A 25,567-nucleotide genomic window follows, 5' to 3' on the forward strand; every position below is an offset into this window, starting at 1 on the left:
CTTTTTAATTAAAAAAAAATTAAATAGGATTAATAGGATTTCAAAAAATTACAGTGATAGTACAAGGAACCTATTTCTGTTTATTTCTTTAAAAAAAATTTTAACTCCCCCTTACTTTTCTTTTAAAAGGCATTAAACATGTTTATTTGCACTCATGATCCTCGTTTTGTCTTCATTTCTTTTTTTTTTTTTTTAAAGATTTTATTTATTTATTTGACAGAGAGACAGCGAGAGAGGGAACACAAGCAGGGGGAGTGGGAAAGGGAGAAGCAGGCTTCCTGCTGAGCCAGGAGCCCGATGTGGGACTCGATCCCGGGACTCCAGGATCATGACCTGAGCCGAAGGCAGTCGCTTAACCAACTGAGCCACCCAGGCGCCCCTGTCTTCATTTCTGAAAATATATTTTCCTTTTATTTTTAGTTCTTTCCTTATTTCTTTTACTTCTCTTTTCAGATCATTCTTTTTTTCCAGTGACCTTGATTCTTTTTTTTTTTTTTTTTTTTAAGATTTTATTTATTTATTTGGCAGAGAGAGACACAGCGAGAGAGGGAACACAAGCAGGGGAAGTGGGAGAGGGAGAAGCAGGCTTCCCGCGGGGCGGGGAGCCCGATGCGGGGCTCGATCCCAGGACCCTGGGATCATGACCTGAGCCGAAGGCAGACGCTTAACGACTGAGCCACCCAGGCGCCCCCGACCTTGATTCTTGATGTCTCATTCTTGTCTGTATTGTTCTTCCATAGTTTCTACCACTTTCTTAATTTCTGTTTGCTAGTTGGATGAGTTTTCATCTGTCGTGGTCATCTTTCTAGCTGGCTTTTATTTTCTGTAGAGATACTGCTGTGTCCCTTACTGTCTTTTGTAGAATAATGCTGTGTGGAACTCACCTGCTCCTTGTCTTCGCATCATTTTTAAGTGAACAGTTTCCTTGTAGTTTTAGGAAGGAAGGGGTGCGTCAGATAGATAGTCTAGCTTAGTGCTCTCCGGCTCCCTCTTCAGATGTCTTTGTGAAGTTATTTTAAAATGACCTTGTACTTTCTAAGATGGGCTTCCCCTATTCCTCCCATCAGACTAACTTTATCACAGCCTCCCCTTTCCTTAGCCCCCTTTTGCCCGTATTTGCTCAATTTGTTCTGCTCCTAGAAGTTTCTCCTCAGTGCAGGGCTTTGTCCTAGGAGGGCCTTTCTGTGCTCAGTGTTGAGAGTTTATAGGGCCCGGAAGGTCCTAGCACCTTGGGTGGCGGGAGAGCCTGGCCTTGCCCATGATCTGGAGCCTGCAGAATCCATTTGCAGTTCGGCTTCGAACACAGACTGGCCGTCACACTTGGCAGCGAGCACCTGCTGCTGATTGGGGGGGGCGGTTCTTCCGATCTCAGAGTTGTCAGAATCACCTGTGGTCTTGATTCACCTTCCTCCCACACAAATGATGATGCCACGTGGGTCTCAGTGAGTGGCTTGTCCTCAAGTCCTTTTACTTTCAGGATCATACGGGTGCCTTGTCCCTGGTTTTGTTTTAGTTGTTGCCTGAGTCAGTCTCCTGTCCTTGTTGCTCTCTTTCCTTATGTGGAGGAACTTGGGAGGAAGGGAAAACTGCCATTGCTGCCGCCACCTTCCCAATCCTAAAACCGGAGTAATCACTCAGAAACCGACATCTCATTATATCATCCCCTTACTTTGAAAAACTGAGCTTTTAGAATCTCCTTCCAGAAAACTTTCAAACATATAGAATTAGATTAGTATAATGAGCCCTTATATATCCATCACCTAGTTTCAAAAATTATAAACTCAGGGCCCATCTTCTTTCATCTGAACTCCCCACACCCTACCCCATGAACCCCTCCTAGCTCTGATTTGTTTTGAAGTAAATCCTAGCCCCATAAAAAATACTTTTTTCAAAGAAGAAAAAACTTGAATACTCTGGGATCAGAGAAGCCAGAAGCGCCTCTACTTTGGACTTGGAGAGGAAGGTGAAAGATCAAGGAAAGGAGGTGATAGCATCCAGGGTCCAGGCTGAGGTGCCCATCAGCCTGGAAGTACAGTCAGAGTCCAGCTTCTCAGGAGCTGATCATCATGGCAAGCCCTGCTGGGCACAAGGAGCTAACGAGACCATGCTTGCCATTCCTGCCTGAATATTGTTTGCAGAGAGTCCCAGTATGTCATAATTTGGGAGTGCTTTGTACTAAACTGAGTCCCTGCTCAGCCTGGCTTGGCAGCTCCATGTAAGATCCTTCCTGCTATCCCAGCCATTGGCCTGCTCCATCCCAGATTTGTAGGGAGGGTGTACATTCGGATGGAATGTTACCTTCTCCAGGAATGTATCACAGCAGAAAATGGCTCTGCCTGCAGGGGAAGGGGTGGGGGTGGGGGGGAGAGGCACATCCTTCCAAGAAATGTTTCTCTCACACCCAGCCATTCCCTGGGTATCCTAGGCAGGAAATTACTCATTACTGGAAAATCACCCATGAGCCTTGTATTGAGGAGGTCAGAGAGAACAGAATTCTCAAAGTTAGTTGGGTCATCAGTACTTTGTTATTGCAGTCATTTTGTATCCACTGTCATCCTCATGCTGTAGCTCCCCTCTGAATTCCAGATCCATAGCTGTCCCTTGCTGCTTTCTGACCTGTTCAGCACCCTCCTCCAGTAAATCCTCACTGAGGGCCCTACAGCAGGGATTGGGTCGCGCTGCCCAACAAGCTAGACCTAGTGAGTGTCTGCTCTTGAGCAGGGGAGACTAATCTATCATCTCTTCCAGAAAACATGTCCAGCCCTGTTGAATGAAGGTAGGAAGTTTAGGAAGTGTTCTTTGTGCCCTGGGCATCCCTAGGAGTCTGGGCACACCGACACAGGCCACTGTAGTGGGGTGCGGGCCCACTCTCCTTTCTGACCTTCCTGACCTTTCTGACCTTGGTGTGATGACAGGGGCTTAGTCAGTGGCCCAAGCAGCAGGCTTCCCAGGTTGCCTAGAGGAAGAATGGCCATCCCTTCTGTACCCCATGCCTCCGTGCCAAGGTTTCCTTTCAAGCAGCAGTGCCGGGACGGGCTGGGCAAACAGCTTGGACCTAGCTGTCTGATTTACTTCCTCCGATTGACGCCAGTCAAAGTCTGCAAGGAGAAGCAACTGGTCAGCGGGGCCAGGAAGATCTCTTTCCTCTGTACCAGATGTGGCTGCTTTGCAGTTAGGTACTCCCGAATTTACTGTTCCCACTTGTACTAGCTAACCTTGGTGCCTTTCCCGTTTTCCAGCGGAACAGATTTCCCCTCTGATCAGTACTTCCTGCAGTATTTGTTTGTGGCCACAGGTGGTCTTCCCCCACTAAGTGGGAACTCATTGAGGACGGGGACCACAACCTAACTACCTCCCTCATCGACACTTGGCACAACTTGAAATGGAAGGGCAAAAATTGGCTCCAAGTACAATGATAATTTGTGGTTTTGATTCTGAAGGTCATTGTCAAAACTCGACTTTTGGCATCTTGTGGAAGAGTTTGCTTTAAGGAAGATATTTGGGTGGCAAAACCTTTAAAGAATTTTACAATTCTGGCTTTTTAACTATCCTGTCCCCTAATGAATATATCTTAGGGAAATTTTATACTGTTCGCCCTGAGTATTCTTGTGAAGATTGCTTTTCAGCACAGTAGGGAAACAAACATTCTGCTAGTCAATTCTTTTTTTAGTTTGTGTATTGCTGTTACATAAAAATGTCCCTGGATTTAGTGCTTCTAAAGTTCTTTATCCTGATTTTTGCAAATGTTTGATCCATTTGGCCCTTGGGATTTATTTTCCTGCTAGTCATTTAGTGAGCCTTGGGAGGAAGAATATCTAGCTAATTGTAATATTTTTAAAGAATATTACATCTCCAGCAGCTTCAGTTATTTATGTAACAATAGTGACCCCAGTTTGTGTATAGCACTATGTATATGGATTTTGGTTCCTCTAGTTTTAGTGTGGCATTGAGATATCGAGCAGAGTCTCTTTTTTTTTTAAAGATTTTATTTATTTATTTGACAGAGAGAGACACAGCGAGAGAGAGAACACAAGCAGGGGGAGTGGGAGAGGGAGAAGCAGGCTTCCTGCCGAGCAGGGAGCCCGATGCGGGGCTCGATCCCAGGACCCTGGGATCATGACCTGAGCCGACGGCAGACGCTTAACGACTGAGCCACCCAGGCGCCCCTCGAGCAGAGTCTCTTGAGGAAGGATTTGGCATCTATCAGCCTTAAAAAGCTTCAAAAATTGATCATATGTTATTAGCAAAGGTTTACTGCCTCTTCCTATTGTGTAGAGAATGTGCTTTTCATGTATTCAGCTCAAAGAAGGCAGAAGACCAAAAGCCCAAGGCTTATGAGTGGAGAGGAGGAAGGGAGAGAACCTTTAAAAAATCTCATCTCACTAAATATGTTGACAAGGTGGGAAGATGTACTGATTTAATTTGTTGAGAAACTGCTACCTGGATATTATCTAAAAGTTGCTTTTTAATTAAATAGACTTAATAATAAAGTAAAATTTGCTTTGCCCGAAGTTAGAAGTCAGGCAGTTGACACGGTGAACAATGCTTTACCTGTTTTTTTTTTTTTTTTTTAACAGAACTGTTTATGAACATGGTGACTAGAAATAATTTAATGTTTTTAATGATTTTATTTTGCTACAAGTTTATATGCATAGTAATACATACTAGAAAAATATGGAGATTTTTGTATCGGAGCCATCCCATCCTGCCCGTTCTTTCCTTACAGAAGAATAAAGTAACAGTATTCATTTTAACTACAGAACTACTATTGTAGGTTTTTAAAATTCCCCATATTTTAATCTCTTGTGTTCCTGTTGATTTTTAAAATTTGCTAAATAGTTGCAAAAAAATGAGTCTAGGCTGCATCATCTTTAAAAAACAACTCTACCTAATTGTAATGGTTCATCTATCTCTGAAAAATAGTGATTTGTTCATTCTGAAATCAGAATTATCAGATGCAGCTGCATTTTGTTACTATTTCAACTTAGGGAGAGGGAGGAGGAGCTCCCTGTAATACACAATTTGAGCTACTGTAATACACAAGCACAAAGATTGCACTGAGTGTGGTGGGACTGGTAAGCTGATTGAACCAGAAGCACAGTGTGAGGCTTAAAGGCTAATAATGGGCATAGTTGAAAATTGTAGCAGGAAAATAAACTCCAGATAGATTAAATGTTTTTTTAAAAAAAGTGGTATTACCATATTGAGGAAGAAAGACTCTACTGCTAGGAGCAGTAGAGGAAATTGCACAGGAAAAGGTCAATAGTTTGGAATGCATACAAATTTAAAACTACTTTTAAACTTTTCATTACACAGGCAATGCATGTTCCCTGTAGGAAATATTGGAAAGCAATAGAAAATAAAAAACCACTCATCATCTTGCCAGCTAGCAGTAGCCACTCCACTGTTAATACATTGACAGTTTTATGATCATCCTCCCACACTTAAAATTTAGTTTCCCATACATAAAAGTTTTTAAATGTTCAACAAATAAACTGGAAAGGTGGTTTCCAGCAGAGACAGAATTGGTGGCTTTAAAATATATAAAGAGGTTATATGAATAAGAAAAATACTAATATTCTCTAAGATCAGTAGGCAAAGAACAGAAGAGATCACTGTGTGTAAGCGTCCATCAGACACTGAGCACCAAGTTAGGCCAAGTTGTTAGGCTTCCTTATGAAAGCTGAACTTCCTGTGCACACGAACAGCTGTTGGAAGGGATAGACCTGTGACACTGTCATCTGTATGTTCTCTTCCAACATTCTGAGACATAATCAAGATTAAAATGTGTGGAAAACATTTTTCTTCTTTAGTTGATTTCTCAAAAAACAATGTAGGAGAATGTATTTATGAACTTGAGATGGGCAAATATTTCTTAAGACAGCCCCAGAAAGCAAACCATAAAAAAGAAAAGATTGATAAATTGAGCTACACTGACATTAAGAACTTCTGTTTGGGGCGCCTGGGTGGCTCAGTTGTTAAGCGTCTGCCTTCGGCTCAGGTCATGATCCCAGGGTCCTGGGATTGAGCCCCATATCGGGCTCCCTGCTACGCGGGAAGCCTGCTTCTCCCTCTCCCACTCCCCCTGCTTGTGTTCCCTCTCTCGCTGTGTCTCTGTCAAATAAATAAATAAAATCTTTTAAAAAAAAAAAGAACTTCTGTTCATCAAAAGATACCATTAGGTTGTTCGCAGAAGTAGCCCCAAATTCCTCCCACCCCTGTCTGCTTGCCCCTCTGAGTGCGATTCCCAAAAAGAGGTAGAGAACCAGTTTTGAATTTGTGTTTGGCTTTGTGACATGCTTTGGCCAATGGAATATTGGTGATCATAACACAAGCAGAAGCCTGAAAAAGTACTTGCATATTGAGTCTTGCCTTCTTTTGCTGCTTTTGAGAATTCTACAGTCGCTACCCTGTTAACAAGCCCAGACCAGCCTGTTGGTTGATGAAGGACATGTGGCTAAATAACTGCCATCACTCTTGTCAGCAGCCAGCCAAACATCGGGTATGTGTGTGAGTGAGGCCATTGGGCCACCAGCTGAGCATAAGTGCATATTTGAACCTGGTCAACAACACATGGAACAAGCCATCTTGCTCATCTAGAATCATGAGCAAATAAGCAGTTGTTGTAAGCCCTGTGTTTTGGGGTGTTGTTACACAGCAAAAACCAACTGATACAGAGGAAGTTATTTGCAGTATATATGACCACCAAGGGACATTGTACCCAGAGTACATAAGGAGCACTGCATATTATTAAGAAGAAGACAACCTAATAGAAAAAAGTGGACAGAGGCTACATATGATATCATTCCAACTATATGACATTTCTGGAAAAGGCAGAACTATGGAGACAGTAACAAGATCGGTAGTTGCCAGGGATTTGTGAGGAGAGATGGAGGGATGAATGGGTAGAGCACATGGGATTTTAGGGCAGTGAAAATACTCTGTTTAATATTGTAATTGTGGATACATGACACTATACATTTGTCAAAACTCATAGAATTTACAAAACAAAGAGTGAACCTTTCTGCAAAACACTTCAAGGGCCCCCTGTGGCCTGTAGCAGTGGTATCTTGTGCCGGTGTGGCTCCTTATCCAGATGTCTTAGGAGCGAGCATGCCAAGCGTGCCGTGCTGCCAGTTAACTATCTTTCAGTGCTGATGGGATGAAGTAGTTACTTTAAAATAACTATATTAGAGTGGCTGTAAAGTCATTCCCATGATGTTACTTTCACTTAGTGCATTCAGATATGCTTTCTTGAGTAGGGATTTCAAGTCCCCCTGAGTATTACATGACTTTTTAATGGAGAAACAGAAAACCACAGGCTCTGGGCTCACAGGGTTTTGTCTCTTGTAACCTCATGATAAGACTAGCCTGTCTTGGCATGGTAAATAGGTAAGTGTACACTAAACCGATGATTGTAGGTTTCGTCAGGAAGCCCTCTCTCACCAAAGTAGCCTGAGGAGATTTTCTTCTGAAGCCCTAAAGTTTTTAGGACCTTTGCTCTTGGTGTAGCAGCATCCTAAACTAGCTTTATGTCTGTAGAGTTGTGGCTCACTCATGGATCAGGGTCTAAAAAAAAAGATGAGAAATTTGTGTTTAGACCGGGTTTTCCTTAAATTGCCCATAAAGTCTGATGCATGTTATGCATATAGCCTGTTGTTCTTGGGCACGTTTCGGTGCTGAAACCCTAAATTTAATCCATAGGAAGAAGCCAAAAGAAAGATGCATAAAAAGACAACCTAATAGAAAAAAGTGGACAGAGGCTACATATGGTATCATTCCAACTATATGACATTTCTGGAAAAAGCAGAACTATGGAGACAGTAACAAGAAGCCCCGTAGAAGTTGGGGCTTTTGAACCACTCACTCTGCCTTTCCAAGAGTGAGCAGACCCTGATGGTGGGGTGGGGGCATGGGTAGAATGTCCCCTTGCTTGTGGGCCTTAATCTGTCTGTTTTATTGTTAATGCTGTGTAACCCAGAGGGATGGTTGTGGATGTGTTCATAGGAGTTACACGTGACAGCACCTAGCTCGGAAGGTAGCATCCGGTTTATCTGGCCGTCGTCCCCCGTGGAACGCCAAGTTCGGTAATGGCAGGGCTTCTGCCTCTCGTGCTCCTATCCTTAGTGCCTGTCACGTGATCAGTGCTCAGTTGAAGGGACTCGTATATTGATCTAAGCCCTGCTTCCTTAATCCCTATACAGAGTTCTTTGGAAGGCTGTGTTGAAGAGCTTGGTCACCTGCTTCCTCTCTTCCCTAAATTATCACTTTATTTTTGTGGCCTCACTGAAGAACTAATCACTTCATAATGCTTTGGGGGCATTGGTAATGTCTTCCTTCTTCATCCCTGATCCCCTAAGTGGTGTATAGAAAACCATATTACACCTAGAAAGTATTTAGAAAATTTATTTGTTCGATGATAATAATGCAAAAAAAGCCTTGGTTAAGGCACCAGGATCTTGAACTGTTCTCTCCGTATTTAAGAAATTCTTAACCAAAGCTACTTTCATTTGGACATTGTGTCTTCCTCCCAATTACCCTCCTAAATTATCCACAGAAGTACCATATCTGTTTTATAAGCATGGCTCTCAGGAATTTCAGAGGGACCAACAGTGTGGGAATATCCTGTGGGTTCCTAAGGTCCCTCCCTGTGAGCCCCCTCAGGGCTGAGGGGAATTAACCGTGGAGGGAGGAAGCTGGTGGTTGGCAGTCCGTTTCCCTCTAAAGGAAGGTATAAGCCTTGCATTCTCATGTCCCCTGACTACTTGTGTCCTTAGTCAGCTGTACCACTGTCCTCGGGCCAAGTGCCAGCACCCTGGGGCCTGAAGTACTTAAACTGTCCTTATGGAAAGCAGAAGGTAAACAAAACAGAAGCGAAAGTAGATTCCGTTTTTGAGACTGTTCTCTTACAGGAATGGCTTTGTGATTCTCAGCATTTAAAAAGATACTGGTTCCAGTGTGTTTTATTGACATCAATTACTGTAAGTCTGATTCATTTTCTGCCTATTGATTTCTGCCCAAGGTGAAAGTCGTGACATTTAACAGAAAACATAAGTGATTTTTTAGAAAAAACATATACTACTAAGGACTGTAAAAATAAGGTTTAGAATCAGCGACACTTGAAAAAGTAGTTTTCATACCTCTTTGTTAATTGTTCTACTTAGCCTACAAATAATTTAAGGTTGTAGTAGCTTACTATAGTGAACTCAGAATGCTGTGTTCAAATTAATTTTATCTGCATCAGTTTTTCAGTAGTTAGAAGACCATATTGATAGGCTTTCACCAATCACAAGGTTTTCTTAAAGGTCAGATCCTCCATTTCTAAATAAGTCCTATTATTGCAGCTGGAACATAAGTTTCAGTTCTGAAACTGCATAAGACCTTAGGGAATCAAAAATAGCTATTAACTACAAATACATAAAGTGGCTTTGTTCTTGTAAATGATTTAGGGTTATCAATGACAGTGGTCCCTTTCTCTCTATATATTTTTTAATGTTTTATTTATTTATTCATGCGAGTCAGAGAGAGAGAGAGAGAGGCAGAGGCAGAGGGAGAAGCAGGCTCCCTGCCTAGCAGGGAGCCCGATGCGGGACTTGATCCCAGGACCCTGGGATCATGACCTGAGCCGAAGGCAGACCCTTAACCATCTGAGCCACCCAGGCACCCCTCCCTTTCTATATTTTTAAGAGTTCTTTACTTTAAATGGCTGTGTAACCTTAGAGTTGTTAAAAATTGAGTGATAATGTTAAAGCTCTGTTAAGCTTCCGAAAGATATTATAATTTGTTTTGAAGATTTTTATCCTTAATATTTTGCAGCTTAACCCTTATCCTGATGTGTCTGGGTACTGACTATTGTTTGGGTATGTGTTCTCCTCTGTGTCCTATTTCTCATGCTCTGTTCCTCTCTCCTAGCTTTCAATTTACTCCTCCTTTGACTGTGTTCCATCTAGCATTTATCCTCTCTGTTGAGGTTTTGTGTCTTGTTTTTGTTTTTAAATTTCCAAGATTTCTCATTTGTTCTTTCCTGTCTACTTATTCTGGTTTCATTTCTCCCTGTTTTTATTCATAACATCTTTTTTAAAAAGGTTTCCTTCGTTTATCCGTGATCTTGAATATATTTATCTTGAAAGTGCCTGACAGGGTGTATAATACATTTCACGTGGAATAGACTTATTTCCTAGACGATTCGTTGGTTATCTTTTTCAAAACTAGTCATCTGCTGTGTTTTGGGTACTGTGTTTACAGGCCATTTTGAGTGGGAGGGCTTTTGTTTCCTTTGCATTCATTCTCATTCTGGTTTTGAGCCGAGCTATGCCTTTGTGCTTTTCTCTATATTTAATGGACCATTGTTTTCTGTGTTCCGAGAAGAGGGCGTACATCAGAGCGTGGAATCGGCTCCACCGTCTCCACCAGATGTTGCCCTTGCCAACGTCGTGAAGGGCATTCCATACCCTCCAGCCCGCCTCCCCTCACTTGCGAGGAATATGTAAAGCAATTTGATTAGGCTTTTTTCCATGTCATTTCCCATGTGGACATACTTGTTCTGTTAGTGATTTGTAACTCCCTTATCTTAACCTTGCCCGGGACCAGTGTACAAGAAGACTCAGCACTTTTTCAGACTCTGGCAGGGAAGATGATTGTACACCCGACAGCCTTTTAAATGCTGAGCAGTTTTCCCTCCTTTCCCTGTCTCTCTTTCAGCCGCCACAGAAGATTTTTAGGTGCTTGGTTTACTTCTTAGCATCTTTTTTTTTAATTCAGTACACAGTCATTTTAAAATTTAAACCCAAACAGGCTTGGTGTTGGTTAGCTAAATTTTGAGCTTGCTCTTTATTATCTCAACATTGTAGTTTATCTTAAAATTTAACAATATTGAGTATGTGATTTCTTGCAAGTCGATCATATAAAGGTATGAGTAAAATAAAAATATTTTCTTAAGGTTTTTATAGTAAATGATATTGTTCCACTAATTTCCATATATAAAGGACACAGCATTGTTTTCAGCTTGGAAGGCATTTAACCTCTGACTTGGATAATTTTCTATTTTTTAGAGTGTATACAGAAATGCTATATTTTGTTGTACAGAAACCTAGTGTTCACCTTTAAAATGAGATTTATAACTAACAAAATTTGGTCCACACCTTACTTTGAAGATTTGGTTTTTAAAATTTTAGGCTAGCTCTCCCTCCCCCCCCCCCCACTTCTATATATATCTCCCTGTTCAGCTGGCAACTGCCCCGAGAGTTCCAGGAAATGTACACCCCTGTATGCTCGTTCATTGCACTTTAAATTACTGCCTTTACTGTACTTGAGCACCTCCCTTCAGTCTAGCTTGCTCTGTCCATTTCTGAGAGCGAGGCCCTCCGTAAAGTACCAGGTAACAGCTCGAACAATCAAATTAGGCCACCCTTTGTAGAATGGGGGTTGGGTGAAGTGTAGATGTCAGAGGTGGGAAGGGACTTTGTAGTTCACCTTGGTCCTGGCGAATGCAGAGTACCACTGGAGTTTTTTCTTCCTTTAGACTTGTAGAACAAATCGCTGTCAGAACCATTAAAAGATAACCCTTTCTGCTTTGAATCCATATATTAGTAGCTATTTTGGTACTGTCTTGTCATGAGACTCTGTCCCAATTGCAAAGCAGAATCATAATGATATTTATTATTGTTCCAGTAACTTCCATTCTATCACAGATAATTGAGAAAATAGGATCGGATCAGACATTTGCTTAAACATACTCCCTCCCTTTCAGGAACATTTCTGTCCCACGAAATAAAGCATTTGGTATAGAGGTAAAGACTCTTGAGTTTTTGGGGAGCCTTTGGGACCATTCGTGAAGTCGTCAACAGAATCTGGTTGTGTCCTCCTCTGGGCCTGGGCCTATGCTAGGAGGGATGGAGAGGCAAGGACCCAGGCACTTCTGTCGGACTCGCAGCTGTGACAGGTGCCATGCTAGCTACCTCGTCATGTGTGGAACAGTTTAAATGACTAATTTACCACGGAGCCAATAAGGGACATTGACCCCATTGTGGGACTGAAGAGAAAAGGCTGTTAAAACCAAAATTGCTATGGTTAACTTAATGATGTGCTTGCTATAAACATGAAAATATTTCTGCAAGGCTGGACTGGCTTTTATGCGTGTGCGTGTTCTAAAGAAAAAAAGACATTTCAAATAAAAAATGGTCAGCTTTTCACCCAAGTTTTACTTGGCCTAATTGGATTTGGGAGGTATTTGAATAATGGATAATGAGCTTTCCTGAATGTGTACAGAAATGAATTCACCCTGGGCCCTAATTCATTCTGTTATCAGAGCTTTCTAAGTATGTTAGCCCTTTGTATTCAGTATTCACTGGGAGATTATCTGTTACCTCATTAAATGAGTGGGGGCAGGATAGGGGTGCCCGGCTGGCTCAGCTGGTCAGGCATCCAACTCTTGGTTTCTTCTGGGGTCAAGATCTCAGGATCATGAGATCAAGCCCCACGTCAAGCCCAGTCAAGCCCAGTGTAACGTAGATAAACACTTAAATGGGTATATTTAAATATTTGTAGGTTAAAGTTGGTTAGGAAAGCTTATTGCATGTAAGATCAGTGCATTTTACTCTGTGAGTTTACCTTAATTTTAAAATCAATTTTTAAAAAGTATTATGTGAATACCTCTTATTTTCTAAATATCTTTAGTAAATGACATCTCCAAGTTTTACTTTCTTTACCTTTCTGTCTTTTGTGGGGGGGGTGTGACAAAAAGTACATATTAATATAATCCTTTGGCTGAATAAAATCAATTGCCCACAGTTACTGATACTTTGGCCCTTCTTTCCTCAGAGCGAATATTTGTTGGTTCAGTGGTTTAACCATAGCGAAGATCTCTTCCGTCTCTTCAGTCGCACCAGCTGGACTGACCAGATTGTTTCCCCTCCCAAGGCAGAATTCGTACTTGTTGCTAAGTGCTTCCAGTCAAATAGAACAACAGATTTAAGGCTTAGATTTTTATTCCTTCAAGTGATTTTTCTGTGTTACACAGCATTTCCCTGAAAGCTTACTCTCATCCACAGTTGACGTGATGAGTGTGTTATGCTGGATTATTTTGCTTATCTCAGATAGGTTTATCATCTATAAACATGCTTTTAAGTTATTAGCCCACCTCTAGTGTGAGTCAAAAAGGCCTCCCTGCCATTTTGCAGTTTTTTAAAGTAAGTAGAATTAGCAGAATGTGGCGATTTTTAAAAATTCCTGTCGAATCTGCACATGGTTTGAGCAGTGAAAGAGGACCACGATGGGTTGAAGATACGAGCCAGTGCTGTGCTGTCCATACCTCAGCCCATTGTCACCGCCTCTTGGCTCACGGCCATTTTCAATTCTTTGAGCGGCTGATTCTCACTTGCACAGATCTCCATATTTCTAAGGAGAATGTTTATTTTCTAATTCATTAACTTAGACCTTTACGCAGGTGGAGGATTTCATTTTCTTAAACAGCCATCCTTGTTGCTTTTCCTCCCCTTAGCTTCCCCTTCCGTTCTCCCAATCTGTTACACCTGTCGGTTAAAACAATATCCATCATTTACATTGTTTGCCTATGCACATAGTCACAGATGTCGTACCGTAGTTTCCTTTCTAAAGTTTTCCCATAGTTAATAATTGCCTTATATACTTCCATCTGCAAAGGCTTCTTTCTGCCTGTTGCTAATTCTTCCCATACCTCTTGGAGCCTCTCGGGCAGTTTTCCACAAGGTCGGTCAGCACTGGCCGGTAGGAATACAGTGCACCCTGCAAATATAATTTCACCTTTCCTAGTGGCCACAGGAAAAAAGGTAAAAAGAAGCAGATGAGATTAATAGTTTATTTAGCCCAATATGTTCAAAATGTTATTTCAACAAATACTACTGAAAATATTTGAGGTTTTTTACTTTTGTTTTTTAGTATGTCGTCACAACCTGATCTGCATTTCTACACTTACACAGCACCTCTTTTCAGACTGGCCACCTCTCTGTGCCCTCAGGAGCCACATGTGGGTCGTGGCTGGAGTATTAGAGCAATTTCAGGTGATTTCTTCGTTTCAGTTTTCGTTCTGGAGACCTCCATCCTCCCTTCTGTTTGGGTTGCTTGGTCTATAGGCCTGACAAACATAGCTATCATCCTGAAACTTCCTCTGTTTTTCTTGACTGCATTCCCTATTTCTTGGATTTCAGGACTTCTCCTTATCTCCCTCTGGTGGTTTTGTCCAGTCATGGTGGGTATGGTGCACAAAGGCATGTCACTGACACATCTATCTCTTGAGGCCTACTGCTCCAGTCTGGCCCTCTTGCTTCCAGGTCTGGTACATACTTGTCATCCTGGGAGCTCTTCCCTCCACAGTTGCAGTGGAAGTTGCCTTTGCCTTTGCTCTTGTGTCAGGTGGGTTTTTTTTGTTTGTTTTTACCTTACTGTATCTTATATTTTTTTCTTTCTTGGTTTATTTCTTCCCTCAGGTGGAAGATATGCTCCAGTGGATTGCTGAGGATGGGAGCATGGGTGTGGTCAAGTGTTTGAGGCTTTGCCTCTCTGCAGTGTTAATTTAGTTAACTTATTGCGCCTTCTCACTTGGTGATAATTGGGCTGGGTATAGAATTCTAGGCTAGAGATCCTTTTGCTTCAGATTCTAAAAACATTGCTCCAGGGGCTCCTGGGTGGCTCAGTCGTTAGGTGTCTGCCTTCGGCGCAGGTCATGATTCCGGGGTCCTGGGATCGAGCCCCAAATCAGGCTCCCTGCTCCGCGGGAAGCCTGCTTTTCTCTCTCCCACTCCCCCTGCTTGTGTTCCCTCTCTTGCTGTGTCTCTCTCTGTCAAATAAATAAATAAAATCTTCAAAATAAAATAAATAAAATAAAAAATAAAAACATTGCTCCATTGCTGTCTAGCTTTCAGTGTTCTCGACAAGTCTGAAGCCATTCTGATGATTTTATCCTTTGAACGTGAACTATTTTTTCTTTCTAGGAACTTACAGAATATTTTCTTTTCTTTTTTTTTTTTAGAAAGATTTATTTATTCATTTTAGAAAGAGCGCATGTGCGTGTGTGATGGGGAGGGGGTAGAGAGAGAATCTCCAGCATACTCCCTGCTGAGCATGGAGCCCAACACAGGGCTTGATCTCACTATCCTGAGATCATGACCTGAGTCAAAACCAAGAGTCCTATGCTCAACCGACTGAGCCATCCAGGTGCCCCCAGAATATTTTCTTTGAAGGATTCTGGAATCACATATTAATGAGCCTTAATGTAGGTCTGTTTTTATCATTTGAGCATTTGAGGGTCTGGAAGATTTCCTTAAACTATTTTTGTTTTTTTAATGTTTTCTTTCCTTGTATTCTGTTTTGCCTGATTTTCTGTTGTGGGTTTTTGGGGATGGGGGTACTTTACTTTCTGGGAGGATTTCTTCTACCTTAACATTTTGTTCTTAATTCATAGATACAATATCTTTTTTTTTTTAATCTCACTGAGTATATTAATAATATATTTTTTAAAGCTTTCTCTTCTGTGTAGTTTATTTCTTCCAAGGGACTTTTTTCCTGTTTCATTTTTCTTGTAAATCTCTTTTATACTAGAGGCATTCTTCTCACATCTTAGAATCAGTGGTTGTCTGTGCGTGATGAAGAGTTGGGGCTCACAAGGCAGATTGAGAGCTCTGAGAAGGTGGAAGGGTCTCATCAGCACTGATCTGGCCATGAGCCCTCTAGCTGGGCTATTGGTTGTGTGCCCTGGTGATAGTATCTTCTGGTCTTTGCTCTTGTCTGCTCAGATCACATAGAAAGCACTGCCTCCTGATTTATATTCTCCAGAAAACGATTCTCCAGGGTTCTGTGGTGCAGGGTGACAGTCACCCAGCAGCATGGAAGGGGGGCAGTGGGGAGATCCGCTGCTTCTCAGACAGCTCCAGCCCCGTCCCCTGCAGTGAATCCCACCCCTCCATCCAGAAGCAGCATTTCCTGAATTTCTGCAGGATTCTGTGGTGGAAATGGACTGGTGCTTTGCTTTCTTCACTGCTGGCTTGTAATTGAGCTTTCTCAGACCTGCCAACTACTAATAAGATTTCCAGCTTCCAAAATTCTGTTGCTGCTACCTTCTCCTGTTCTGCCCTCTCCTGTAAGTTTGTCTTTTTTTTTTTTTTAAGATTTTATTTATTTATTTATTTGAGAGAGGGTGAGAGAGAGCATGAGAGGGGAGAGGGTCAGAGGGAGAAGCAGACTCCCCACTGAGCAGGGAGCCCGATGTGGGACTCGATCCTAGGACTCCAGGATCATGACCTGAGCTGAAGGCAGTTGCTTAACCAACTGAGCCACCCAGACACCCTGTCTTTTTTTTTTTTTTAATTGTAATAAAATACACATAATAAAATTTACCACTGTAACCATTTTAGGTGTACATCTTAGTGGCACTCAGTACATTCACATTATCATATGGGTTTATGTTTTAATAAGAATAAAATACAAATTAAAAAGAAAAGATTTTTAAACGGGGTTATCGTGGTGTTTTAGAAGAGCGAAATTCGATGCCTGTGATCAGTCTAGCAGGAGGCATGATTTGGGTCTTCTGTTAACCCAGGCACTTCCTCTTTCTGACAGTTTGGTGTAATGGGATTTGTCGACCCATCTCCTCGGAAAGGAGTTGAACAGTTGTTGGGATAAAAGTGCATTTTATCTGCTCTCAATAACTGTGGCTTTATACAAGGTTACAGATGGAGCTCCCAGGCTTGTGGCGTTCAAGGCTCTCCAAGATCTGGCCAGCCCACCTGTGTGCTCCAGCCATCTGTCACTGCCCCCGCCAGCCCACTCACTGTCGCTTGCAGAAGATGTGCACGCTCGCCATTGCTGTGCTGGGTGTCCCTGAGCCAAGGGCCCCGCCACCCCTTTCTGTCTCCCTGCCCTCTTCCCCGTATTTCCAGCTCCCGGCCCCACGCCATCCTCCCATTGCAGGCATGTGGCTGTCCTCTTCTGTTTTCCCTTCAGGACCTTGTATGTGCCTCTGTACGTGCCTCTGAATGATCGATCACCTTGTGCTCCCCACACTGCCTAGTTCTCTTGGACGTGTGTTTCTGTCCCGGGTCCTCTCAGTGCCTGGCACATAGCCCACGCTTGGTTAAACGTCTGCATGGCTTCCTGATGCCAGGGATTTCAAAAGAGAACTCTTTATCCTTTTTTTTGTAGGATATCCGACACGAAGCCAGTGACTTCCCATGTAGAGTGGCCAAGCTTCCTAAGAACAAAAACCGAAACAGGTACAGAGATGTCAGTCCCTGTAAGTATTCACATCGCCATTACCAGTCTCACTGCTCCCACTGGGTGCGCGCGCGGCGGCGCCTCCTCAGCGGCAGGGCCTCTCCGGCGGGACCCCTGTGCCCCGGGCTTTCGTAATCCAGCCATGGCAGTACCGCTTTATGACCTGGCTGTTTGCTGTAATCCAGGCATCAGAGACTTAGAGTAACGGTTTGTTTTTTCCACGATTGTAGAAGGAACAAGATTTCAGTTTCTGGAAAATTCAGCTAAGTTCAAAGCACTTTTTTGAGCGTTGACTATTTTTATGATGAATCATTTTGCTCCCAGCCGAAGCAGAGTATAGTAGGCATGATAAAACCTTTTCTGGGTGACTCAGCAGCAGTAGTAGTAGACCCCGAGCACCGTACTGACCTGTGCTGGTGCCCGGCACAGGCACTGAGGAAGGGGGGTGGCGCTCCCGCCTGCTAAAGACCGCTCTGCCTGTGAGTCCCACCCCCACGCACCCTACCCCCCCACCGCCATCCTCATTCTTCTAGCTCTTTCTTGCCATTATCTCTCAGCTTGCCTGCTGGCCTCTGACAGCCGCCTCTGCCTTCTGAGTAACTGGCTCTGAATCTGCTGATAGTTAAGAACTAAAGGTGTTGGAATTTGTGTAAAGCAAGAAAAGCTGGAGCTGAGTAGAGAGCATGGACTTTGCCATCTCCTCTAGGCCACAGAGAACCTTCTGACTCACCTCCAGGGCTTTTAGACCCTGCCCGTCGGAGAGGTTGTGGCTGCCCGTCTCCCGTGGCAGTCTTCTTCCATCTGCCAGGGACGCAGTAGTCCTCCGTGCCACAGGCGCCTCCCACAGGCCTGCGGGGTCCCACGGCCCCCGCGCTCTCGGCGGAAGAGCCGGCAGCGCCTCCTGCCCTGAGCTGTGCGGCACCAGGTTCCTGGGAGGGGCGCCGAGTGGACCTAGGTTGGTCCCGGGCATTCTGCCTCTGAGTGCTGCCATGGTTCCCCGCCCGGCTGTGTTCCAGCCTGCTGCTTACAGCTGATGGATCTGTTCTCTCATCTTCAGAAGAGCAGGAGCCACGCAGATCTCAGGATGGCGTGAAGATGCAATAAAATAACACAGGCCACTTAGCCCAGTGGTGGGGACGGTTGTTAATAGAAGGTGCACACCAGGCACATCTGAAGTGTAGTGCTAGGTCATCAAGCGGCACATGATTGTGCCCCGACACCCGACACTCTTGATTCAGCACGTCTAGGCTGCGGCACCTAGCAGGTTTTATTAAAAAAAAAACAACAAAGCTCCCCTCCGGTCATTCTGTTGTGGAGTCCCGACCAGCAGCTCTGAACATCAAAGAAAAATCACTGTTGGCATCGTTCATGTGGAGCCAGGAGACCCCCTTGCCATCCTTACTCTGCACTAGGCAGTGATGTCCTCTTAATATTCCTTTTCTACATTTCTCATCTGTGCTCATCTAAATGGTTTTATGAGCCAGTTTTACAGAGGGGGGGAGGATCATTAAAATATTCTTCGCAGGAAACAACTCCCAGACCTTTTCACCCCAATCTCACTCCTGTTTCTCTTGTTTTCCCCCAACTCCACTGTCCAGCAGGACAGATAATTTGCTCTTAAGGTCATGGGGGACATAGGGAGAATGATTCAAGGTAGAAAGTGATCTTTTGTCTGTTTTCCATTTGGCCAATGAAAAAGCCCAGTGCTCAGAGGAGGAGTTGTTTGGCCAAGGTCACCCAGTACTGTTTGAACCCATTCATATAACCCACCAAAGGGTTATGTGGTCTCTTCATCTTTTTTGAGATTTTTCTCCATGACTTAAATATTACCCAAGTATTTCAATTTGTATTAATCCTCTGTGATGAGAAACATTATTCCAAATGGTGACTAATTTTTAAGAACATTTCCTTGAAATCTTTTAGAACAAAAAGCCCCAAACCATGTGTCCCCATTAACTTCTCCTTTCCCATTGGGCTAGGGGAAAGAAGATAGTATTCACGAGTGGTCACCCAAGTTCATCATCCCTTGTGTTGTACCAGAAATAAAAATACCTACCTCCTCTTGTTAGCTGCACTAGCAGGATAAGGAAAGTGGCCCTCAGGGAACTACTGCTTTTGTGACAAAGTCATGGTAAAAGGGAAAAAAAGTGGCTATGCATTTTCAGTAACCTGGGGCAGACCTTCCAAATGAGAGTTTATTTTTAAAAACTATTCTGAAAGTTACATTTAATGTACTTTCAGTGTTTTGGATTCAGAGTTTATTTTTTCCAGTTAATTATCTTTTAAATGTCTTTGATCATGACAATTCCTGAATTTGAAATATTAGAATTCAATTCTAATTGAATTCTGTTCATAGATTAGAATCATTTAAGTGTATTACACTCGAAACTTAAAAAAAAGAAAAAGAAAAAAACTTTATATAAAGGAATTCAAGGTAACCCTTCCCACACCACTATATATTTAGGTCATTTCATCTTCAAACCATTAGACATAGGGTAGGTGGAGATATGATCATAAATCCCACCTACTGTGGCTCATTGTACCAACTAGAGCTCTAGGGACTAGGTGAAATTTTTGGTGGATTTTTTTTTCCCTTTTAAAGATTGAATCCACTGTGTTTACCTTTTGAAAGTATACATTAGGCATCCAAGAACCAGATCCCTTGGCACCCCCTCCTCACAGCCTCCTGAGTTGTGGGGCAGTGATAAGTGTAGGAAGATAGGACCTCAGAATAGATTGTCCAATTAGAACAGAACCCATGTTTTAGTGTAGTTTGTCTGTTGCTATTTAGCGTTAAGTTTCAAATACTTCCAGAAACCTTTCTGAAAACACTAAGTCCTCCTCATATTGATGAGTAATCTCAGTTAAAACAACATGGCCTCAGCCACCACCGACTCACCTTTTTTGCTTTCCCCCTGGGGTGCCCTGCCTGTGTAGACACTTTGGTCGTCCAGGACTAACGTCGGAGTTCTGGCTTGCCTTTCAGTTGACCATAGTCGGATTAAACTGCACCAAGAAGAGAATGACTACATCAATGCTAGTTTGATAAAGATGGAAGAAGCCCAGAGGAGTTACATTCTTACCCAGGTAATTGGATTGTCCAAGATTTTCTTTAATGGGTTTTTGCCTTACTTGATGTCAACTTAAGAATTTCAGAGTACTGTCATCTGTGCTTCAAATAAAATCTGTCACACCCTTTAGAAGGCCAGGTTGTGCACAATCCAGAAAAAGCAATGAGGAAGGAAAAAAAATCTTCTTTCAGAAACTCCGTTTGCTTGTAACACATATCTTTTCTGGGAAGTACGCCGCTGCTGGGCTTCTAGAAAACAGCATGAAATGCCAGAACTGCCTGTGGGCCCACTGCCAGAGGCAGCAGGGCCGTGGCAAGAGAAGCGCGCGCACCTGTGTTGATTCCGTAAGTGTTCACTTCAGAGCATCGAGGCTGCTCACGGGAATCGAAGAGGGTTAGCAGTAGACCAGTAATCTTCGTCCGGGTGTCCGCTCGGAATTCCTCAGCATGGTCTTCATTCTTGAGCCCAGAAAAAAAGCATCCTTAGATTGCGTGGACAAGCATGCAAAATCATTTAAAATTCCCATTGGCTTTTGGCATCTTTGTGGGAAAAAATCGCAAAAATGATTTAATACTTGACCTTCTTGTGAAACTTACCCGCATATGACCCCAAGACCATGGATATCAGGGAAAGAGGATAGAGAAGTTTCTTTTTAATTCATTTTCTCAAGTCTTAGTCTGTTACTTGTAAGTTGCTCTAAACACTTGAAGTTTCTCTCTCTTTTTAGTCACAGTTTTTGCTTTCTCATTCCATATCCATTCATCAGTGTTCTGTATGGCTTCGGGGTATAGGGTGATTTTGAACGTTGTACTTCTGTTTAATACTGGGAGATTAAGATGACAGCGAAGCCAGAGAGCGTATGAACAAAGGCTGCCTTGGGGCAGGGAGCTGGATCCGGGCATAGCTACCATGGCCCTTTTTTACTGCCCTGTCTTGTCATGTCCCAGTTCCTCTCTGTCCATGAGGAACATCAGCCCAGGTGCCTCCCAGTGTATGGAACATCAGCCACACCGTGTTCAGTCCTGGGGCCATTGAGGAAGTTCTTGGTATATGTGTAGGGGGCAGGCCTTTTACCAGACCTCAGCCTGTGGTCTTCCCAGCACCTCTGGGGTGGTTGGGGTAGGGTGACAAGGAAGGAGATCCTGGTAGTGGCAGGCTGGCGGGAAGAGGTTGAGGGAAAAGCAGCTTCTTGGTAACTTCTCTTTTTAGAAGAAGTCAAGTTTCTTACTTCCTGATTTTAGCCATTCAGCTTTGGTGTGGGGTTAAGAAGTCCAAAGCAAAGACGGGTAGGGGTATGAAGTCAAATGGAGTGCTAGGATATCACCATGGAAACTGTTACACCACCATCCTCCCCACCCCCACGCGCTAGCAGTTACTTGGCACCTCTGAAGGTCTCTGTTTTTGTCAAGTTGTACCGTCTGGCTGCCCGCACGGTCACCCTGTTCCCTGGGATTTGTAAAAGGGATCGAAGTAACCTGACCCCAGAGTTGTACCTCTAGACAGTAGGAGTGACACATTTTCCAAGCCACAAAACCAAGAAAACCCTGCCCATTTTTTAAATTTTCAATGTTCATTATGCAAATAATACAAATCTATAGTCTTTTTTTTTTTTTTTTTTTTTTAAGGCAGTGGTATGGAAGTGTAGAGAATAATGTCAAAGGTGCCCTCTGTCACTTCCACAATGAATCGTTGGCTGAGTTCTCCTTTCAGATCTTATATGATTTTTCATCCCTGAAACCCATCCTAAACTAGGGTGATGGGGAGTGGGGACGGTGACAGCCTGGTAACGGGTAAGAGCCACAGCTGTGAGACCTGGTCCTCGTGCCCAAGCTGCACGGATGAAAGACCCAGGTGGCCAGCGAGGAAGCCCCGGGACCCCTGTCTTCTAGGAGCCATTTTTCTGTTTATTGGCTTGGAGAGGGTTATGCATCTGAGTGCTGTTGTCTGAGGCTCTGTGTGGAGCGTGGATGTGTCCGGTTTAGGCAGCGGGAAGGAGCGGAGTTCAGGAAAGTGTGTGGGCGCTGAGGGCTCACATGGTCCGGGAAGGTGTGGTGGGACCTGAAGGGAACGGCTGCAAAGAATCGGGAGAATTTGGGTGAGACGAGGTGAGACTAGAAACCATTGTAGACGTGGTGCTGGCTGGAGGAGGTGACACACTGTCATGGAGGGGAGAGGTGATGTCCCTTCCAGGCAGCACTGACACTTGGCACATACCAGAGGCATTCATTTTCTTGTGTCCAGAAAACATCTGTGCCCATTGCTAGGTTGGCAGGCAGCCCACCATGTCCTGGTGCCCACACTGGACCCCTTGGGCCACCCGACTGATCATTTGTGTCTACATCTCTTACGTTCCTTGGTCCCAGGATGAAGGCAGTCCATGGTCAGGTCCATGGTCAGGTCCATCATTATTAATAGTAATAACAGCTAACGTTTTACTGGCTGTTTACTGTGTTCCAGGTGCTGCGGTAAGTAAGGCCTTTACATTTATGAACGTAATTAACTTTCACAACCCTGTGAATAAGGACTGTGATTAGTCGAGAGCAATGGGTGGAGAAACTGAGGCATGGAGACGTGAAGTGACTTGTCCAAGGTCACGTGGATGATAAGTGATTGGAGCTGAGACTCGAGCCGCCGGAAGTGTCGCTGCCGATCGCTTCCCCATACTGCCTCTTGCCTGCCCCCGCTAGCTTCGTCCCACATTCCGCCCACGCTCCAGAGGGACCTCGGTGGAGCCCCTCCGCCCGTCCTCTCACACCAGAGAGCAGAATCAGCCTTTTCTGTCCTCTGTGGGTCAGCCCCGAACCAGCCCTGCGAGGCAGAAATAACCTTTCACCGCGTGGCAGAAAATAGAATTGAGGTTACTGACCACTAGGCAGGGCAGGCGGTCCCTGTCCCAGCCCCAGCCACCACTCTCCCGAAGGGCACTGTCGTCTGCCATCCGCCACTGGTGTGCTCGCATTGAGCGTATCGGGGTGTAAAACGGTGTACACTTTGTGGATTGTGTATTTGCAGGGCCCTTTGCCTAACACATGCGGTCACTTTTGGGAGATGGTGTGGGAGCAGAAAAGCAGGGGCGTTGTCATGCTCAACAGAGTGATGGAGAAAGGATCGGTAAGTCATGGATTTATCTCCTGTTTACCTCACCGTCCATGTGTGTCCCAGTCCGTGAAGTTGACATTTTTCTGAGTTTCTTTACATTGCTTTTATATTTCTTTTATGTGATATCTTCTTTATTAGAAAAATTTAAAGAAGCATTATATAAATAACATGGTTATTAGTCAGAAAAGCAAATGAATTAAAAAGAGGGGAAAAGTCCAGTGCCCTGGACCTCCCCGCCCCCCGCCACCGAGTCGGTCCCTCTCCAGAGTGCCTGTGTGTGTTCTGCTGTTCCATTAGGGAGCTGTGTGAGCGTAGCTTTATTTTTGAAAAGCAAGTTTCTGCCGTATCCTCCTCATCCGTGTTTTTCTGGCCGGTACAAGTTTGCCTGCCGTTGACTGAGCTGTGGCAGTGGCCGCATTCGGGATTCGCCTCTCTCGGATACGCAGACGCCTGGCTCCCGGCCGCCTCTTGAACGTGGATGCTGTCGGCCTGTGTGTTTCCAGCAGAATTTGCGTTAGCGTTTCTCCCAAGTTCTCTGCAACTCTCTAAACATCCCCCGGGATAGCTTGTGGGCTGGAGGTGCGTGATGGTTCAGGCAGCACCCGCCGCGCATCTGGCCCTGCAGTCGCCACCGTGGCCTCTCCACTTGCTCTCCTCCGGGTACCCTACCCCCGGTGTCCAGAACGGTCTTTTGAAACCCAAGCGTCACCACAGCTCTTCCGAGCCGAAAGCCCTCGTGCGGCCCCCACAGCCTCCTGGGACGTGCATAATGTGGCTACAGGACCTAGCTAACCTGGACCCCGACTTCCCACCTCCATCTCCAGACTCCAGCCAGAACACACTTCTGCTGTTCGTTTTTTGCCAGGTTCTGGCCTAACAGTCTGAGTCCCCGCCCAGCCCCAGCCCTCTGGCAGGTATCTCCAGGTGCTTCCCTCGCATCAGCCACCGCCCGTGCTCCCTCCACCCCCTCACTCTGCAGATTGCCTGTTGGAGACCCGTCTCCCAGGGAAGGCGACGTGGTGTACAGGGCGCAGTGTGGCAGCAACGGAGCGAATGGACGCCACAGCCCTGCTCCCCTGGCTCCTTCCCTCCTGTCCCGCCACGGCCAGCACACTGGGGGCTCTCCAGCCTCAGAGCGGGGGAGGCCCTGGGATGGGCTGAGGAATGTGGACACCAGGAGGAGCGGGCAGCCCAGGCGCAGAGAACTGCGTGTGCCCGGGCCTTGCCAGGTGCTGGCACGATGCTTGGGCTCAGCCGGGCCACCGCTGTCGCAGCTGGCCTGGCCGCCTCGGACTGGGCTCGCCAGGACAGCACGCAGGCTCCAGAGAAGCCGCCCCTCCAAAGAAAGCACAATCATGGCCCTGGAGGGAACAAATGCAAGTGCAGAGAAGTAACACATCAAAGGAGACGTCCGTGGTGAAACAGGAAGCACTCACCGCAGAGCCCCCCCGCCCCCAGCGACAGTCGTAGTCACGGCGGATGGTCCTCTTACGACAGCACAAGTTTAAAATCATGGGTTTTGCCTCAGCCCCCTTTTCTTAAAGCTTTTCTTTGCTTGATAATAACAGATGAAGAGCTTACCTGAGTGTTCAAAGAATGAAATAATGCTTCTGAGAAAATTTTTTTCAGTGAAAGTGGTTTTGATGATTTCTGCTTCAGTGGCTTGATTAGTAAACTGTGAAGTTACAGATGCGAGGCCAGCTCCCACCCGTCACCACTCTTGTCAGCAATTTTGAATAAAGAAACAAACTTTGGGTTCCCACAGCACACACTCTCTGCAAGGGAAAGAGAGACCGACGTGGTGGCCTGTGCACGTGTTTGGCACTGGTGAGCAATCGGGGTCCCGGAGCCTCGGCGCTGCCCACAGGGGGCCGCTAGCACACCCACCCCCACGTGTGGCCATCAAAAATGTCTCCAGACATTGTCCAGGGTCCCCTGGGACACAAAATTGCCCCCGTTGAGAAGCACTGTTTTAGATGGTGTGGAGGGTTTGGGAATTTTAAATCGAGTCATTTATTCAGAAATCATTGGATATGGTAGCATTTCCTTTTTACTTGATTGTTACTAAATTTGCGTGAAACCCCTTTGCCGTTGGCCCGGTCTAGCAGGGGTGCTGTCCTGACCCTGTGGCTGCATGCTGGCCCCCAGGCCTG

The 25,567-nt window shown here is 44.8% G+C and overlaps 1 protein-coding gene across 5 annotated transcripts in view; it reads left to right on the plus strand.

Annotated features, from left to right (window-relative positions):
* PTPN1 (protein tyrosine phosphatase non-receptor type 1) overlaps nucleotides 1–25,567 on the plus strand; it is a 66,148-nt gene that overhangs the window by 26,586 nt on the left and 13,995 nt on the right. Inside the window, exons 2-4 of one of the 5 annotated variants that reach the window (XM_078057300.1) lie at nucleotides 17,173–17,263; nucleotides 20,182–20,331; nucleotides 23,328–23,426. In XM_078057300.1, coding sequence (XP_077913426.1) covers nucleotides 17,252–17,263; nucleotides 20,182–20,331; nucleotides 23,328–23,426 — 261 coding nt within the window. In that variant the 5' untranslated portion in view covers nucleotides 17,173–17,251. Of the gene's footprint in view, nucleotides 1–17,172; nucleotides 17,264–20,181; nucleotides 20,332–23,327; nucleotides 23,427–25,567 lie in introns of those variants that run through there. The other 4 variants (XM_078057299.1, XM_078057305.1, XM_078057304.1 and 1 more) reach the window with 4 other exon arrangements.

Source organism: Halichoerus grypus, chromosome 10 (assembly GCF_964656455.1).
Source record: "Halichoerus grypus chromosome 10, mHalGry1.hap1.1, whole genome shotgun sequence".
NCBI classification, from domain to species: domain Eukaryota; kingdom Metazoa; phylum Chordata; class Mammalia; order Carnivora; family Phocidae; genus Halichoerus; species Halichoerus grypus.